Genomic DNA, 20,109 nt, shown 5'->3' with positions numbered 1-20,109 from the left:
ATGGAACAGGTGGGAGCTACGGGGTTGGTGTACCGAGTCAGACCCGAGAAGGGGGGGCGAGAAAAGACCATACATAGAAATGCGTTGAAAGTGTGTGTAGCCCCCAGGTCGCCCCACGAGGACCCCCCAGCTGTAGTGCAGCCCGAGCAGGTAGAAGCAACAACGCCGCAGTATTATGGGTTTCTCTCCGTCCCGAGAGCACCAGATGAGCCACGGCGCTCGGGAAGAGCAAATATAGGCCAGCCACCCCAGAGGTATGGACATGATTAGGGACAGTTGCAGGGACTGGCAACGGAAAAGTGGGGGGGGATGTGACAGGGTCAAAGCAGGGGGGTGAAACCAAATTGTAACATTTTTTATTGATGATGAAAAACCTGTATTACGCACTTAAAAACATCATTCTCTTAACTATATTTCTGCACTGCATGTTTTATGGTTGACAATGTATTTCCCCCCGGTCCCCGAGCCACTTGACATTGGACTCCCCTATAGGCTGTGTGACATTGGCCTTGTGACAGCGGACGGCCAATGTCCCCAGGTCACGCTGGTGGCAGAGCGAATGAGGGCGGAGTAGGGTGTGGCCCACCTTATTCAAAAGTGAGCGCGAGCCACTTGGACAGCAGAGAGACAGGCATACAGGGCAGTGTGGAAGTGACAGCCAGAAGGGACGGGTGTGCACAGGAGGAGCAGACATACCACGGAGCAGAGGTGGGGAATACAGTGATCGCGGCACGTACCAAGCCACCAGCAGCGGACGGTGAGCAGACGGCGCAGTAGCAGCAGAGACGGGGAGGACAGACAGACGAACCAAGGAACGGAGGAGAGGTCCAGTGGCGATAACGTTGCGCGCTTCACACCCTCAAAGCCAGACGTACAGTCTGGCGAGCGAGTAAGTGTCCTTCTATGCAACGTTACCTTTATAAACCCACGGTCCTAAACCTCATATGTGAAATATACCTGAACAGATGAACTGGTTCTAGTTTCTATGATTGCAGGCAATACGCACGAAGACAAGAAGAGACAGTGATTCCTGGCCTAAACCCCCGCTCCAGTTAAACCCCATATAAGGACATTCCCACCTTTTGCATTGAACCGTGATGAGTATATGACATATAGCAATTGAATTGGCACTTGGCACTTTACTGCTTCAGTAATAGTTGGCACTTTAACGCTAAATTCATTATTTATTTGCTATAGTTTGCACAAGCCCTGTCTGTTTTTAGTGTTTGGTGATTGTCTGTATTCCTGTATTTTAGTTAGTTAGTGGGCGCATTAGGAGGTTGAGGTTTTAGAATTAGTGTTATATTTTGTTTATGCTTTTCAATATTTTATGGCTTATAGACGCCACTGTATTAGCTTAATAAAATAGATTACCTTTTTATACAAACCTGTTTCCGTCCAGCTTTCTCCAAGGGATATGTGTTGAAGTGTTGTTCTCATTTAAAAGTATTGTACTTACCTGGGTAAACTCGAACCTGTGAATAGCCTAAGAAAGAGTGTTACAGAGGACCCTACCTCTTAAATAAAAAGGTGGCGTAGTCTTGCAGTACCTAACAAACAGTATTATTCTCACAGTAATTACGCACCCCGCACTTTACCGTGCAACTGATATTTTATTGTTGTGAGTTTAATGTGTATTGTTATTTATTTATTATTGAGACAAAGTAAAGAGTGTCAGCATTCTAAAAAGAAGTGGCAAGTTACATGTGACAACCTGGCCACCGTCACACATACATGTGTAATCTCTATTTTATTGTTGTGAGGGCATCAGCTGGCCTCTTGCAGACAGATGGAAGTCCAGTAGTACAGCCAACGTCGTCCCAAAGGCGTTTGCCTGTTACACAAACACAAACACCAGGGTTGTTATAGTTAACACAAACTCACTAAATAATGAACTACAACTGGAAATAAATGATGAAGGAGTCAGAATTATGTTTCCAGTTCAAATCGGCAGCTGAGCCAATCAAGTGTAAGCTATGAGGAACTGACCCAGAACAGGAAATGTTTTTTTGAAAAGGGAACAACAGATATAGGCTACAATACAGATAGAAACCAGTGGATTGAACTGAAGGTAAGGACTTACCTGGGCTGTTGACTTGCAAACAGTGTTGTTTGTTTCTCGCGTTGTCAGGCTGACCTTTATCCCAGGCTGTGAAGGTCACTGGGCGGCCGTCACTCCACAGCCAAACCCCATTCTGTAGGACAACACAATACAACATCATGTCATGATGTGCGGCCACTGACGGGGCCCCTGGAGTCCACACGTGGCCCCTGGTGTGAGTGTTCAGATGGCAGACCCCCGACCAATGTTTGTGCCAAGGTTGGTGTGGAAGTTTGGTGTCATGTCCTTGCCCCTTGCAAGTCTGCATGCTACGTTTGTGACGTACACCGTCGCAAACCGTATTAAGAAGATAATATAGCGTACCTTTGCGGCGTCACAGCCTCCAACCCAGGCTTTCTTCGGTTTGCCGGTGTTGGAAAGGATGAGCTCTTGGATGAACTTGTGTTCTCCTGCACTGAGGATGGATGCTAGGTTAGCACCCTGAGCCAGGCACACTCTCTATGGAAACATAATGAATGCTAGGTTAATGGATGCTAGCACTCTGAGCCAGGCACACTCTCTATGGAAACATAATGAATGCTAGGTTAATGGATGCTAGGTTAGCACCCTGAGCCAGGCACACTCTCTATGGAAACATAATGAATGCTAGGTTAATGGATGCTAGGTTAGCACCCTGAGTCAGGCACACTCTCTATAGAAATATAATGAATGCTAGGTTAATGGATGCTAGGCTAGCACCCTGAGCCAGACACACTCTCTATAGAAACATACTAGGTTAGAAAGATATAATGGATGCTAGGTTAGCATTCTCTATACAAAGACACAAGCACAAGACAAGATAGATTGTACTTAATATGGATTATATCTTTCTTTATGTCATCTCCAAAACACATGGCACTCAGTTTACACACATTTGCACGCAAAGGATGATGGATGATGTTTTTTGTTTTATATGACTGATATGATATATATACATGGGGTGGCCCGCCTGGGAAGCCACAGGCCCTGGTTGTCGCAGGTTCAATTCCAGGCCAGGCCAGCAATGTGTCGATGTGTGTCCCTGAGCAAGATTCTTAACCCCTAATTGCTCCCCAAGCGCCGTAGAATAGAATGGCTGCTCACTGCTCCTAGTTATTATGGGATGGGTAAATGCAGAGGACAAATTCCACTATTATGCAAATAATAGGAGTGGGGACTATTCTATCTCTATTCTACCTATCTATGAACAAATATGGTTATGTCTATGCACGTTATGTCAATAAAATATTCAATCAATAGTAATCAAATTAATGTATGGAAGGACAGACAGACAGACAGACAGACAGACAGACAGACAGACAGACAGACAGACAGACAGACAGACAGACAGACAGACAGACAGACAGACAGACAGACCGACCGACCGACCGACCGACCGACCGACCGACCGATTGATTGACTGACTGACTGACTAATTGGTTGATTGATGCATTACCTCTGAGTCAGCCCAATTGGTGCTGGTTTTTTCATATTTGTAACAGCTCCCAGAAAAGCCGTCCCACCCTTGTGGACATCTGCCCCACATACTGACCGCTACAGAGTCTCCTGAAGAATAAACAAAACCACAATAATAAAATAAACAAAATCAGAAGCATTTAAAAGTGAGGTATTAAAAACAATCTATTACAGTAGGTTGGATGCTTAATCAGTCACCCATTTGAACAGGAGCTTAAAGCTTTAACAGTTATTCAGACACCTGGACATTTTTTAAGACCTACAGCATAAGTGTTTGCAAGAGGATTTTCATTTTGCAAACAGCAACGCATGGACATCTCCAGTCATATAATCGGTGGTGGGGGAAATTGATATTCAAAATGTATTCCAATCATAACATACAGTAGCCTATATTTGTGCGTCATTTGTGTAGTTTGACAAAGATTATTCCCACATGATAGGCTATATGATAATCCCACTCGCAAACAATGTAGGAGTGCATGTTCCACACACAAAAATTATATTTTTCATTTTAGGTCTACTGTATATGATAAATATATTTAAAGAGTGAATGATGGCTAGAAGTACATTATTTAGTTGTAAATTACTACTGTATTTCCACATCAGTGAATTTCTTCCACACTGCATTGTTCTGACTTATGGCACTTTTTATTTTGTTCAATTGGACCCATATTTTGTAATATTTGTGCCAGTTATCTCTGTATGTCTGTGTGCTGTCCTGTTGACGGCCCAGGATGCCTGCGTATGCAAATATATGTGTGTGTGTGTGTGTGTGTGTGTGTGTGTGTGTGTGTGTGTGTGTGCGTGCGTGCGTGCGTGCGTGCGTGCGTGCGTGCGTGCGTGCGTGCGTGCGTGCGTGCGTGCGTGCGCGTGCGTGCGCGTGCGTGACTCCACTGATTGGAGGGGTAACTTTCCACCGTAGAATTTGAACTTGTGTAGACGTGCTTCTGAAAGAAGGCTGTGTTATGGGCGTGTTATTTAAGTGATGGTCGGTTGCAGCCGCCAGATTTATCAACACACCGCCCATTCCTACGCTGTGATTGACAGGGTACACCTGCCTGATAGATCACACATGAGCCTCGTCTTAAGATGATTCCTGGGCTCGATTTTAAGCTGGTCCAATGATAAATGAATACTTGCTGTTATTAATATTGCTTAGTAGTAGTACAGATTTGTTTTTTGTTTTTTTTGTGCAATATATACTAGACCATACCCGGATTTCTACCTAAGATGTTCAATAGGCTCTATGCCAAGCATAGACATAGACATCGCCCCAAAGGGGCGAGGCTCCCCCTTTTGGGCGGGGGCGCGGGCGGGGACTTCTTTCTTCTACAATAGAAGAGTTAGGACGTCACATTCTAATACAACCAAAATACCCAATCTCTGCACCTCGCTAATCATTAGACTCCCAACCCACTACCACTGGGAGTCTGGGTTCGACTCCCGCTTGGGATAAACTTTTTCAGTCATCTGCGGACTACTTTTTTTCGCCGATAAAGTATAGTTTTGGACCATGACGGAGGCGCGCCGACTCAGCAGACCTTGAGGCTGAGGCGTTGCGCCCGAGCCCCTCCAGGCGCGAGTGCCCGCAACGACCAGCCGATGGTCTGCTATAGTCGACTAAGCGCCGTCCGAGTTATATACCGATAGGGACAGAATCCCCCCCCCTGACCTGGAACGGCAGCAGTCAGAGCCATCACAGCACAGAGAAGCAGGGACACACGCAGCATCCTCATGATGATGATGAAGATGACGTCTTTCACTAGATAGAGACAGACACATTAGAGAGACAGACGTTAAAAAGAGAAGAGAGGAGGAGAGGAGATGAGAGGAGAGGAGGTGGGAGAGGAGAGGAGAGGAGAGGAGAGGAGAGGAGAGGAGAGGAGAGGAGAGGAGAGGGTCATTTCAAACTAGAGCAATAATTTGTCATTTCATAAAATAATCAATCCTTATTTTGGGCAATAGCTGATCTACAAGCTCACAACTGCGATGTGATGCGTTGTGAGCTCGGAAATTGTTTTTAAAACATTTCGCACGACCCCGTTGTGCGAAAAAACATTAAATGCTTAATGCTTAAGTGTTTAATCAATATAGAAATACAGAAAGAAATACACACAGTATGACCGGATACATTAAAGAAAAAAATACTTCTTCCCACTCCTTTTTGGAACATGGAAATATAATTTACTGATGATTTCATAACAGCCTTACCGTCAATATTATTTATTCTGTTCATTCCTTTTGTCTTTTCGGTAAGACTATATTATATTGAGGTCGGGTTTATGAGGATTTATAAGCACATTTATAATGCATTATAATGCACTTATAAGGCATTATAACAATCGTTATATTGCATGATTATAATAATCATAATCATGCATAACAACTTATAAGTGCTGGTCATCATGCATTATAAGCTCAGTGGAACAGCACATAATAACTACCATAACTTAGTCATATAAAGTGTCTTTATATAAGTTGTATTGCAAGATTATAAACATGTATAATAAGTGTTATGAAGCATTATAAGTGCATTATAATGCATTATATAGGCCCAACCTTGTTAAACAGTCTTACGGTCTTTTCTTATTTATTTTAAAATGTTTGACAAATAAACAAACAAACAAACAAATAAAACATGCCCTTCTGGATTATTCGATTAATCAAAACAAGTAATGTAGAATAATGTCTAATGCAATGGTGGAAGAAGTACTCAAATGTTTTACTTAAGTAAAATTATCAATACTGCAATGTAGACGTACTCTGTTACAAGTCCGGAATGAAAAATTTACTTCAGCAAAAGTACAAAAGTATTGTATCAAAATGTACTTAAAGTACCAGAAGTAAAAGTAGTAAAATGTTTGACAATAGCAGATCTACAAGCTCACAATGCGTCGCGACGCAACGCATTGTGAGCTTGTAGATCGGCAATTTTCAAATAGCCTAGGTATAAAAAAAATAAAAATAAGGCTAAAGTGGTTAATGTATGTTTTATTATGTAATAATTTATATCTGCAAAGTAACTAGTAACTAAAGTTTTCAAATAATTGTAGTGGAGTAAAAGTACAATATTTGCCTCTGAGATAGTGGAGTAGAAGTTAAAGTATAGCCAATCGGAAATATTCCAGTAAAGTAAAAGTACCTAAAAGTTTTACTTACGTACAGTACTTCATGAGCAAATGCACTTAGTTACTTTACACCACTGGTCTAATGAAACAACGGATAGTCCCCTACCTCAGTACTCAGACCTGCAGTAGAATGATGGGTTGTGGTTCCTCCTGTGTGTAGAAGTGTATAGCAGTGCAGGACCAGCAGCTCTTATATAGTGTTTATGTGGGTGACATACAGAGGATCATGTGAGGATAATGTGGATCATAATACAGAGTGGGAAACCATCAGCGAAAAAACATGCATTTTGCTTCCTCGTGTCTCTAACCCTGACAGTGGCATCATTTTCATGACGTTGATTTTCAACAAACTTCCTTGTGCTTCTGCCAAATGGTGTCATCGTCTTTTCCGTAGGCCCTATGCACAGCAGCCATATTGTAAGACATTCACAGGTGTTATCAATGATACTAATGAAGGCTCTGTTCCATTCTGGTCAGACGGAGTCAGGGTGCTGATATTGTGCATGTTGGCTCACTGGAAACACTCCCAAATGGCCCTTTACAGGTGTGTAACTCTGAGAGTGTACAAATGGAACCAAATGGACCCTTACGGGTCCATTTGGTTCCATGTGTACACTCTCAGAGTTATGGGGGTCTTGGATATTTTCTTAAAATTAGATTTCTGCCACGGACATACATAATAAGTGGTCAATAATATTAACAGAAACCATGTAGGCAGAGAATGGGGAAGGCTAATATTTGACCAACTAGTAAAGGCTATATTATTTGAAGGACCATGGTCAACGTTATGATGTAAATCAGTGGTTTTCAACCTTTTTCGCGTCAAGGACCCCCAAATTGACATATATTAGCCCAGGGACCCCCATTTGAAAAGATATGCCAGGGACTCAACCATTTAGATTTCTTGGGGGTCCCAATCTACACTGTATCACCATCATCAGTGTTCATTTAACTCTGAGAGTGTACAAATGGAACCAAATGGACCCGTTAGGGTCCATTTGGTTCCATTTGTACACTCTAAGAGTTACAGACATATAAGGGTCAATTTGGTTGCTAACTATTCATTTGGCTGGGGACCCCCTGGAACCCCTTCAAGGACCACTGGTGGTCCCCGGATCACTGGTTGAAAACCCCTGATGTAAATGACAGATAATGAAATGCTCTGACTGTATAAACAATAATGCAGCTATGATGCAAAGACAGTAAAACACTGACAACTAAAGTGACCTATCTGCCCCCCCCCCCCCCTTCTCTCTCTGTCTATTTTTCTGTCTATTTCTGAGAAAACTTACGTTTGTATTGCCAAAGCAAAAGTGGAACATAATCAAAACAAAACAATGTATGTATGTGCAATTAATTGAGGTGTGTGTTCTCTCTCTCTCTCTGTTCTATCTCAGTGATTCTCAACCTTTTCAGGCCACGGCCCCCAAAAAATCATATTTAAACTGCCCCCCCCCCCAAATAATTATATTTGAACTGGGGACCCCCAAAAAATTATCATATTTAAACTGGGGATCCCCCCAAAATATTCATATTTAAACTGGGGACCCCCCCAAAATAATCATATTTGAACTGTGGACCCCCCAAAATAATCGTATTTGAACTGGGGACGCCCCAAAATAATCATATTTGAACTGGGGACCCCCCCACTCTGACAAGCATTTGGAATTGTAGGAGTTAAGGCATTACATTTAGATTTGACTCGGTTCCACACATAAATATAGTGAAAATAGCCGATCAACTGTACAAGCTCACCACCTGGCAAGGCGAGGCGGTGAGCTTGTAGATCTGCTATTTTCCAAAGTTTTCTTTCTTACATTATTTGACAATTTGGCCAATGTTTAACCAGTTTTTATAGTATAGTTTGATGATTACTTTTGATATAGTAATGGTCTTTTTTAATTTGTTTTGGTATGTTTGGTGATTATTAAAAGTCCTTAAATTGTCACTTTACTGTCATCTGGTGACCCCCTTCCAACAAAAAATCATCTGGGGACCCGACCCACAGGTTGAGAAACATCTCTCTCTCTTCTCTTCTCTTCTCTTCTCTTCTCTTCTCTTCTCTTCTCTTCTCTTTCTCTCTCTCTCTCTCTCTCTCTCTCTCTCTCTCTCTCTCTCTCTCTCTCTCTCTCTCTCTCTCTCTCTCTCTCTCTCTCTCTCTCTCAGCAGTCGCACTGAATTCCACAGTCGACATTGAGTAGCAGAGACAATAGACCCCTTAACAGACGACGTCACACTGATAAGAACCAGTATGCGTGCAACCAGTATGCGCTAAATGAAACCCATTCTATCAGGTCTCGCCAGGACGTGCCACACTAGCCAACACACAAGAGGGGGTTGGGGTGTGCTGAAACTAGCGCAGCCCCCCGAAACAACAGGTTGGAAATTGATTGCGTGAAACAATCACCTGCGCATCCAATCTCAATGTTAGTAAACAATTAATTGGTCTATAACCTACTACATATTACTACTATGTGCCCAATAGCCAGCGGCAGTAGAATTTATGTAAACCAAACCTATATCAGCCATAGAAAATGGCCATGCTCTCCTGCGGAGGGAACTCATTGGTACTATATTTAAAAAAAAGTTGTAATGCTTGCTTGTACTCACCCAATAATTAACTTGGGGTCAGCTAATTGTCCTCTAGTTTCATATCCATTTGACATTTAAAGGCAGAAAACGTGCATAGTAAAATATCGCCACTTTCCCACGAGATTAGAGACAGACTTCATTCTCTCCACTTCTCCAGTGAGCACACATGGTAGGCTATGGCCCAGGGCGCACCATTGACTGCAGGTGCAACCTATTAGGCTAATCATGCATTGTGTTAGACTCATGACACTATAACCAAATAAATTGATTGGATTTGAAGATTGGATGTGTATCTAGACTCTAGAGTATACATTTTTTTTTTTTTTTTATGATATTTTTTTGTATATAGCCTATATTTTTTTCTGAAATATTTGCCACGGACATAGATGAGTCTCACCACGGACATGAATGTCCGTGTACGGACATGTTGACGACCCCGGATGTGTAACTCTGAGAGTGTACAAATGGAACCAATTAGACTCGTAAGGGTCCATTTGGTTCCATTTGTACATTCAGTAACAGTTATGGTGGTCCTTAAAATTAAAAAAAGTTTGAGAACCACTGTGCCAGGCCTGGAATTTCATCTTTTTAGGGGCAAGGCCACTTGGCCTGTGGCCATTTTGAGGGCACAAAGGCCAAATACAAGGACAGCAAGGCCATCAAATAAAACACTGATATTAAAGGGATATTTCACTTTCAAAAACACTTTGGGTCATTTTATCATCTACTCAGGCTTTTGTGAGCCCCCCAGACAGTTTTTAAGTTGCTTGATTCAGTATTTAGATATTTGATATTTATTTTATCAGACACGCCCCCTTCCTATACAAACCCATTATAACTTCAAACTCCATTTTTAACATGTTAGATTCATCGAAAACACCCGTCCTTGGTTCTGGTGACTCACCCTGCCCTCGTAATACGCGAGGGGCCCGTGTTTTTTCGATATTTTTTTTCATGTATTTTTAATATTTTTTGGGGGAAATGAAAAAAATGTAACACAATAAAAATAAAAAAAATGAGTTCATAGCCAGAGTCACTGGACTGGCAGTGGCTCAGGGGTAGAGTGGTCGGGTAGAGTAAATTGGAAACCGCAAGGTTCCCAGTTCGATTCCGGGTTCCCCCGGAGTTAGTGTCGAAGTGTCCTTGAGCAAGATATTGATCATAATTGACATTGCTCCCGATGAGCAGGTCGCATGGTTTTCTCCACCGTGTGTGAATGTAATGCACAATCTATATGTAAAGCGCTTTGGATAAAAGTGCTATATAAATGCACCATTTACCATTTTAATTTAAAGGTTAATAAATAATTTGTATGAATACATTTAAATATGAAGTGTAACCATCAGATAAAGAAATACATTTTCGTACAAACTCATGAAAGGGAGTTCAGAAGTTCATACTCAAAGAGTCAACTCGACTGGTTTGAAGGTGGGGATGAGAACTGAGGAGGAGTTAAGAGTTCAGAATCTTGACAGTGAAATAGAAACGGTAATTCTGTACTCTGTCTGATGACCTTATGTCCTGTAACTGTTGGCCCAAACAGCATGTGAATTATTAGTGCATGTGAGTTTATGTTCTGTTTGTCACGTACTTCGTGTCTCAGAAGTCACATAGACTGTCTGAGTTTTCTTTGCAGCTGGCAGAGGACCTTGATGTAACTATTTGTAATCATCCTTTGTGTCACCCTTTTTGGCAATCTACGCTCTTGCAAGGGCCTAGTTCAGTTGCATAATGTCCTTCTCTGACCACATTACATTACATTACATTACAGTCATTTAGCAGACGCTTTTATCCAAAGCGACTTCCAATAAGTGTATTCAACATAGGTAGGGAACGAAAACTACTAATCACCAGAAGTTTTAAGTACATTTCCTGCAAAAACAAGCAACCAAGAGTATACCTAGCGCTAAGGTAAAAGTGCAATATATCAGCTACCTACTTTCTTAAACAGAAGAGAAAAAAATGGCAAAATCAAATGAGCACGAGCTGAAACAAATAAGTGTATCGACTAAACAAGATCCAATAAAACAATACAAAAATAAAGCAAGAGTTCGTACAACTAGTTAACAACAAGTAGGCCAGGCAAAGAGGAAGGATAGTGTTTCCTGAAGAGGTGGGTTTTCAGCCTGCGGCGAAAGATGGGCAGTGACTCTGCTGTCCTGACATCAGTGGGAAGTTCATTCCACCACTGTGGGGCCAGAACAGAAAAAAGTCGTGACCGTGTCGATCGACCAGAAGGACCGTTGAGTGGCGAGGGAGTCAGTCGCCCCGAGGTGGCAGACCGGAGTGGTCGGGCAGGGGTGTGGGCATTGACCAAAACCCGGAGGTAAGAAGGAGCTGTTCCTTTCACTGCTCTATAGGCTAGCACCAGGGTTTTAAACTGAATGCGAGCTGCTACGGGGAGCCAGTGCAGAGAACGGAGAAGGATAGTTGTGTGGGAGAACTTGGGGCGGTTGAACACCAGACGAGCCGCAGCTTTCTGAACAAGCTCCAGAGGTCTGATGGCTGATGCCGGAGCACCAGCAAGGAGGGAGTTGCAGTAGTCCAGGCGGGAGATGACAAGAGCCTGGATCAGCACCTGGGCTGTTTTCTCCGTGAGGAAGGGGCGAATCCTCCTGATGTTGTAGAGGAGGAATCTGCAGGACCGTGTCACTGATGCGATGTTAGCCGAGAACGACAGTTGATCGTCCAGGGTCACACCCAGATTCTTCGCAGTCCGAGTTGACGTCACCACAGCATTCTCAATGGTGATGGCCATGTCTCGGTGAGGACAGCCCTTCCCCGGGATGAACATCAGCTCGGTCTTGTCCAGGTTGAGCTTCAGGTGGTTTGTCGACATCCACTCCGAGATGTCAGCCAGACAAGCAGCAATGCGTGCCTCCACTTGTGTGTCAGAGGGGGGGAATGAGAGGATCAGCTGGGTGTCATCGGCATAGCAGTGGTAGGAAAAGCCATGGGAGTGGATGACAGCACCAAGAGATGTAGTGTAGAGAGAGAAAAGAAGAGGACCCAGAACCGAGCCTTGGGGAACCCCAGTAGTGAGCCTGTGTGGTTCTGACACAGACCCTCTCAGCATCACCTGGTAGGAGCGACCCGTCAGGTAGGATGCAAACAGGGAGAGTGCAGAGCCTGAGACACCCATCCCCTCGAGGGTGGAGAGGAGGATCTGGTGGTTCACTGTGTCGAACGCTGCAGACAGGTCCAGGAGTATCAGGACGGAGGAGAGAGAGTTCGCTCTAGCGGCATGGAGCGACTCCGTCACTGCCAGGAGGGCAGTCTCTGTCGAGTGACCCACTTTGAACCCCGACTGGTTGGAGTCCAGGAGGTTGTTCTGGTGGAGATAGGAAGACAGTTGTTTAAAGACAGCACGTTCGAGAGTTTTAGATAGGAAGGATAGAAGGGAAACCGGTCTGTAGTTCTTGATCTCAGAGGGGTCAAGTGTCGGTTTCTTCAGGAGGGGGTGACTCTGGCAGTCTTGAAAGCAGAGGGAAAGTAGCCAGACGTCAGGGAGGTGTTAATAAGGTGGGTTAAGAAGGGAAGGAGTTCAGGTGCAGAGGACTGCAGCAGAGGGGATGGGACCGGGTCCAGGGAGCATGAGGTGGGGCGACTAGAGGTAACAAGGAGAAGGACCTCTTTAGAGGAGAGGGGAGAGAAGTGGGATAGAGAGGGTGGGGGAGAGGGAGGAGGAGTAGATGAAGATAGGGAGGGAGGGGTGGAAGGCAGACAGGTGTGGGTAGTGCGCAGGGCATCAAACGGTTCATGTCTGTGAAGCAGTGGTGGTAAGTAACTAAGTACATTTACTTAAGTACTGCACTTAAGTACAACTTTGAGTTATTTGTACTTTACTTGAGTAATTCCAATTTCCAATAGTTTCACTTCTACTCCACTACATCTTAAATCCAAATATGGTACTTTTACTCCACTACATTTATTTGAAAACGTACTAGTTAGCCTACTTTGCACAGTTTGCAGATACACATTTTTACGTTATAAAACATACATGAACCACTTTGGCCCTATTTTATACCTAAGCTATTTGAAATTAGCTGATCTACAAGCTCACAACACGTCGTGGTGCGACGCGTTGTAGATTTGCTATTTTATTTATTTTTTAGTACTTTTACTTTTGGTACTTTAAGTACATTTTGATACCAATACTTTTGTACTTTTACTAAAATTAAATTTTCTGGAATTTTGAATTCCAGACTTTTACTTGTAACAAAGTACTTCTACATTGCAGTATTGATACTTTTACTTAAGTAAAATATTTGAGTACTTTTTCCACCACTGCTGTGAAGAATACAGGACAAGTCTTCATAGCTGGGGGCAGTGTGGATGGGGCATCAAGGGCAGGCCACTGTGGCCTCAGGGCAGATCATTTTTTGAAGGGCAGAAGGCCAAACTGTGGGTTCGACGGCGGCCATGACCTTCATGGCATCCCTGAAATTCCTGCCCTGCACTGTGCTACACTGAATGGAACAGAGCCTTAATCAGTATAATTGGTAAGACCTGTGTGGTGTAGGGCTAGTTTACCACACCTGTGAAGGAAGTAGGGTTAAGGCCCAATTGACTGCTGTGCATAGAGCCTATTCTTTTCAGATGGGGTCTAGTAGTCCCTATCACACAAAGATTTGGCGCCCCCCCCCCCCCCCCCCCCCCCCCCGCATGCGTGTCTTTTACTCTGTTTATCAGCTTCTCTCAGAAGGATACAGTATCAAACCAGTTGTGACACTGTCAGCCAGTGATGGAAGAAGTACTCACATTGTTTTACTTAAGTATCGGTGTCAAAATATACTTAAAGTACCTAAAGCAAAAGTACCCATTGTGCAGAATGTTCCATTTCACAAGTTCAAAATGTATTAAACATATTTTGAAAATAGCAGATCTACAAGCTCACAATGCATCCATCACACAGCGCATTGCGAGCTTGTAGACGGGCTATTTTCAAATGGCCGAAATAGGGCTGAAGTGGTTAATATGTTTTGTGATAATAATGTAAATCTGTAAAGTAACTAGTAACTAAATAGGCTAGTTGTAGTTTGAGTAGTAGTTGGAGTAGAAGTAAAAGTATTGAAAATTGGACATACTGAAGAAGTAACATAAATACCTCAAAATTGTACTTAGGTAACTTGAGTAAATGTACTTTACACCACTGCCTCGACATTCCTTTAAATCACTCGGACTCATCCCGTCGTCGTGTTTAATCTGCGTGTGTCGAGCTTGGGATCCCTGCGGTGTAAGACGTTATGATCAACACGTAAAATACCTGTCTACCTTCCTGTACTGGAAGACAGTCAGGCAGAATTACATGCTGCTGCTTTGCCAAACAAAGAACGAGTTTAGTTTGTAGATCGTGATCTGTGAACAACTCCATGCCTTTAATAGACTGATAGCTGCTGATGGTGTCGCTGTGCTTTCCCTAAGCAACTGTCAGAAAATCCCCCATACCGGGACGTCGCTTTGTTGATCGGTTTGAAACAGAAAAAGAAAAACTTTTTTCTTGACCTGAAACTATAGGAAAGGCATTTTTTTTATCTGTAAAACACATTTCAACTAGAAGGCAATTCAATCAGATTTGCTTAATAAAACATTCGAGCAAAGGAGAAGAAAAATAAGAAAAACACTTGTCCCTTTAGTAGGAAACATTTACAGAATTATAGTGTTTTATGTGTGTGCATGTGCGTGTGTGTGTGTGTGTGTGTGTGTGTGTGTGTGTGTGTGTGTGTGTGTGTGTGTGTGTGTGTGTGTGTGTGTGTGTGTGTGTGTGTGTGTGTGTGTGTGTGTGTGTGTGAGAGTGCGGAGAGAGTAATTACTTGGATTTTCCATTTGTTGATGGCATCAGCAGCCACACTGAAAACTATTTGGACATTATATTTTTGAAACATTTTAACATGGGGGTCCCTGACAGAAAATTATTTCAGATGGGGGTGTGCAGAGTAAACAAATACATACATACATATACAGCAGGCCCAAAACAAGCAACTTACACTTTGGAAACAAGCCCAAAAGACTGCAACATGCAACTACCAATATTTACAAGCTACTTTTACAGAAAAACAAGCCCAAAGTCGCTTATAATAAGTGGACATGGCAACACTGATGACCAGAACATTGCATGAGGCGATACTGAACTTATTATATGTGCTGTTTGACTGTTTTGTAATGACATTGTGTTGTTTATACAGTCATTTGAACGCCATTGTTGGGGCATCTTTGCTATTATAAGGCCTAATGTCCTACAACTTGCAATAACATGAACAAAGACACAGTCATTCACAGTCTGTTCTATAAATAGCTGTGAATTTACCAAGATCGTTGCTGATGAAATGCTCACCACACAGCAGTGTGGTGAGCATATCCTGTGACAGTTGCTCACAACATGACATTTGTTCCATTTTGTCTAACCTCTTTAAAGCAATTAAGGATAGGCTATGCCAAGCCATGCATGCAGACACATGCATGTGTAGGCCCAACTGCTTTCATAGGAGAACGTGTTGTTTTTTATGTCTATGTTCCCCTCCTGATGATCAAGAAACAAGGAAACTTCTCAACTCAAAAGTAAAATAAATAAATAAAAAAGACTAATTATGGATGTCATACAGTAGCAAATGAAGTCACCAAAACTCTCAAATAAGTATAATATAACTTTTATAACAGCAGAAGGAAACAGCCCTAGACCTCTCTCAGCGTTTCTGAAACCTGTGTGTGTTTTCAGGACATGGCCCAACATGTCAACTTCTCTTTTGTGACTTCTGTTCTCCAACAAGTTGCACAAACGAATGTAGTTTGAAGATGAACCAGAATGAGTGAGGACGTGTACACCATACCAGACCTGACAAAGAAGGTCAGATATGGCCGAGGAGAGAGGGAGCAGGAGATGGAGGAGAGAGGAGAGAGAGAAGAGAGGATAGTAGACATCTATGTCACTGCAGACGACCTTGACCTTGACCCTGGGACACAGCAGGATGCTTTGCAGAAGAACACAGCACAGGAGCAGAATGAAGGTACAAACAAATGCTACAAGTTTAGTTTCAAGCCACTCTTTATACATTCATGGTGTTATATTATTTGTGTCAATTAAGAACTTAATTGACTTGTTCTCTGTCATAAAGCATCATAACGTGTTAAAACCATCTGTAGTATCCTCATAGGTTTGTCTTGTGTTTTTCAGGCTCTGATCAGTCAAAGAACAATCATTCCAGAGCTGCTGCAGTGTGTCTGGTGCTGCTGAGTCTTCTATTGGCTGTCATCATTGGTCTGGTCATAAAGTGTTAGTGTCCTTCTATAAACACTCTCTTTACATGTTATATTTATGTCATTAATGTAGTGTTGATGGCTGTTAATTGGAATACTTTGGCCCTCACATTTGAAGGGCCCTATCTTGGGCGGCACCTTACCCATTCGCACTACCCGCTACCCGTTAATTACGCACAAGGCAGCTGGCACTGTCCCTGAACGGTATCTTACGGCCGCACTACCCGCTATACATTATGCAGTCAACATTATTTGCGCCTGGAGGTGTGGCCGTGGGCATGTTGTTGCTTTATCCCTAAAATAAATTGCCATCTTGCCCACACACGTTTGGGAAAGCGCATAGCGGATTCTAAAGCCACCCGCTATGCCAAATTCATTGGATTGGATTTGGTTAATCCATTGCGCATGAAGTAAAGAACGGATTACAATAATATAACATTCTCTATAATCAGTAACATGAAGGTGATACTTATGTTTATCAAATATGGTTTTATTGAAAGGCAATCAAAGGCTAGAGCGTATGAAGCAAACGTAGGGTGTAGTGTCCAACATTATGAGCGCCTCAGTGCGGCTGCAGAGTGGACACGGACGCACCGGGCACGTCTGAATTAAGTGATTGTGAATGTGATTGTTATTACAATTTTACTGTAATCCACAAACGTGTAACTGTTAATTCATTGTGTCAATAAATGGTGTTGCCAGTTGCCAGTTAAGCTTATTATCAAATACAAATAAAATGTTGTTGCGTTGCTATAACCACACCAGACCATTTTGTTTAATTAATCCAATCCAATTTCCAATGCAGCTACGCCCAAATATGGAGTGTGTTTCTAACCTCAATGTGTCATCATAGCATCAGGCGCAAACAAATCAGTCAGCTCCATACAGTATATGACACAAAAGGGGGCATGCCCATATATGGGTATTTAAGGGACAAGGACTGACAGATACAGAGATCTCCATATAGGGCATATTGGTCAGATCAGCGGTGCAGCGTTGGTGTGAGAGCCACATTTGGCCCGAACGTGAGGGCCACGTAGATGTATTATCAGAACAAAGTTGGATGTGAAGCTTAACACATCGGGTGCCAGAGGTTTATTAAAATATTATACGTTCAGTGCCTGCTATTCTTCCATCCACTTTCGTTGATACGTTTCGTGCTGTAGAAGAACCAACGCGGAAGTGCATGTAAACAAGCATGCGTGCGAGACGGCGGAGGGTCCCGACTAACGCCTGGAACAGTAATATTTCCAACGCGATCCTCCATTGCAGTGTGATCGCCGATCGAAAACGGCTCGCTTCCACCACGTTAAAAAGAAATGGAGATATTAAGCTTTTAGTCAAGGAGTTAACATTGGAAAGGCCGACCGGAAGGATTTTTGACATGGATCCACATCCGGCCTATCCTTCTCAGAAACTCCTTGGATGATCCCAAAGTTTTGTTTTAGCGCCCCACGTGGGCCCCACGTATAAAAATAAAATTGGGTCAAAAAAGTTCAGGCACTCCACGTTTGGATTCTCAAAAACGGTCCGGACCGTTTTTGGCACACAATGTGTTAACAGTTTTCTTTTTTCTTTTTCCCTTCTTGCAGATTCTGAAAAGATTACAGAGAAAAACAACCTGGTCAAAGACCTAGAACAGCTACAGTTACGATATAACAACGTAACTGAAGAACGAGATGACCTGAAGAGGAGGCTCTGTGGTCAGTGAGACATCACTGTTTTCCTTCATTGTTTCATCATGTTGTTCATCGTCTGCCATTAATATGAGCAAACAGTTGCTAACTGTATTATTTTGTTGATAGAATCATATGGATTTACATTTGATGGTGGTGCGTATTATTACGTCTCTACTGAGAGGAAAACCTGGGCAGAGAGCAGACAATACTGTAGAGACAGACAATCAGATCTCATGGTCATAAACAGCGAAGAAAAACAGGTGTGTATGTGTGTGTGTGCGTGTGCGTGTGCGTGTGCGTGTGTCTATCTGTTCAGTAACCAGCATCTTTTCTGTCCAGGACATTGTTGAGAGAGTTGCTGGCACATACCAGAACAGGTGGCTGGGTTTGACTAACAGAGAGGAAGAAGGAGTCTGGAAGTGGGTAGATGGAACGCCACTGACCACACCAACGTAAGACACTACATTCATACATACACACATACATACACATCGTTTCTGTCTGGCAGGAACCAGCTAACTCCATTTTTCCTCTTTTGCATTTTTTCCCATAAATTAGTGCAATTGAACACCCTTTACGTCTGTGTGTTGGTATACAAATATTGAACCAATGAAAAGTATTAAAAAGTGCTTCTGACAAAACCAGCTAACTCCATTGGAAACTTTCTGCTAAACTCCAGCAAAGGGGGTTGGAGTTAGCTGGTTTAGCTGACTCCAGGCTCGACCCCTTTTTGACCTCCAACCTCATTGTGAGCTTGGAGGTCCATTCAGCTGTATCAATGATGAACAAAACCTCCTAACAGCAGAGATATATGGAAGTCCATAGGTCCAAAAATAAAAAATAAATAAATACCACAATGAAATAAATAAAATCCACATTTAAAATGTTTGGACCTATGGACTTCCATATACATACATACATACATACATACATACATACATACATACATACATACATACATACATACATACATACATACATACATACATACATACATACATACATACACACACACACACACATATACACACACACCCCCACACACACACACACACACACACACACACACACACACACACACACACACACACACACACACACACATATATATATATATATATATATATATATATATATATATATATATATATATATATAGTCATGTATTAAATGTTACCTCTTTAGGTACTGGAGGAGTGGTGAGCCTAATCGCGATGGAAAAGAAGTCTGCATTGTGTTTTATAATGGATATGATAAAGGATGGTACGACATAACATGTAATGAAAATAACCATTGGATCTGTGAAAGAGTTCTGTGCTGAAATCACCTTTTTCACAATTAGTTAGCTGGTGTGTTGGTACAGCTAAATTATGGGTGTGTTTTCATGTAGTAGTTTATATGTTTGCTTTGGTTTGTCTGCCTTGTAATTCTACCCAATATGCCTTGTAGAAATTACAATTGATATCAATATTTTTATTTAGTTAAAGGGGAGCCTGTTGTGAATAACATGATTCTAACAGCCATCTGTTACATTTTAATACCATGTTCATATACAGTATGTATAACAGCCCACAAATAGTCTTGCGATCCTAACTGCCTCAAAATCATACAGTCTGGAGCAACGGAAGCTCTGAAAATGATCAAGCGATAAAGCGGATGTGAAGCCTCCTCCCCACTTCCGTTTCGTCTTTACAGTCGCGCAGTTTTATACTAACCAAATCAAAATCATCTAAGCATAATAGTTTGCTGAATAGCAGAAATGGAAATTAAAATATAATAAATAGTTATTTTAAGATATATTTTCGTGAACGTAAATGACGAACAGATGACAGCTCTCGGATTTCGGGAGGTGTAGTAGTAGTTCCAGACTCTATAGTATTCGGAGATAGTGGAATAGTTG

The 20,109-nt window shown here is 42.4% G+C and overlaps 1 protein-coding gene and 1 long non-coding RNA gene across 4 annotated transcripts in view; both read left to right on the top strand.

Moving 5' to 3' along the window:
* The window catches only part of LOC311046270 (uncharacterized protein), a 249,409-nt gene that overhangs the window by 196,200 nt on the left and 33,100 nt on the right, over nucleotides 1–20,109 (top strand). Inside the window, exon 7 of one of the 3 annotated variants that reach the window (XM_084058485.1) lies at nucleotides 19,822–19,923. The exons of the other annotated variants lie outside the window; for them this stretch is intronic. Coding sequence (XP_083914611.1) covers nucleotides 19,822–19,843 — 22 coding nt within the window. The 3' untranslated portion in view covers nucleotides 19,844–19,923. Of the gene's footprint in view, nucleotides 1–19,821; nucleotides 19,924–20,109 lie in introns of those variants that run through there. 3 annotated transcript variants of the gene reach the window in all.
* LOC311046299 lies at nucleotides 18,148–18,664 on the top strand. The gene is made up of 3 exons (XR_014600862.1): nucleotides 18,148–18,233; nucleotides 18,336–18,469; nucleotides 18,549–18,664. It is a non-coding gene; the product is annotated as an uncharacterized lncRNA (long non-coding RNA).

The sequence above is a fragment of the Gymnoscopelus microlampas genome, assembly GCF_963454915.1.
Source record: "Gymnoscopelus microlampas genome assembly, chromosome: 5".
NCBI classification, from domain to species: domain Eukaryota; kingdom Metazoa; phylum Chordata; class Actinopteri; order Myctophiformes; family Myctophidae; genus Gymnoscopelus; species Gymnoscopelus microlampas.
The sequence above is the reverse complement of the archived record's forward strand: the minus strand, read 5'-3'. Positions and strand labels throughout refer to the sequence as shown.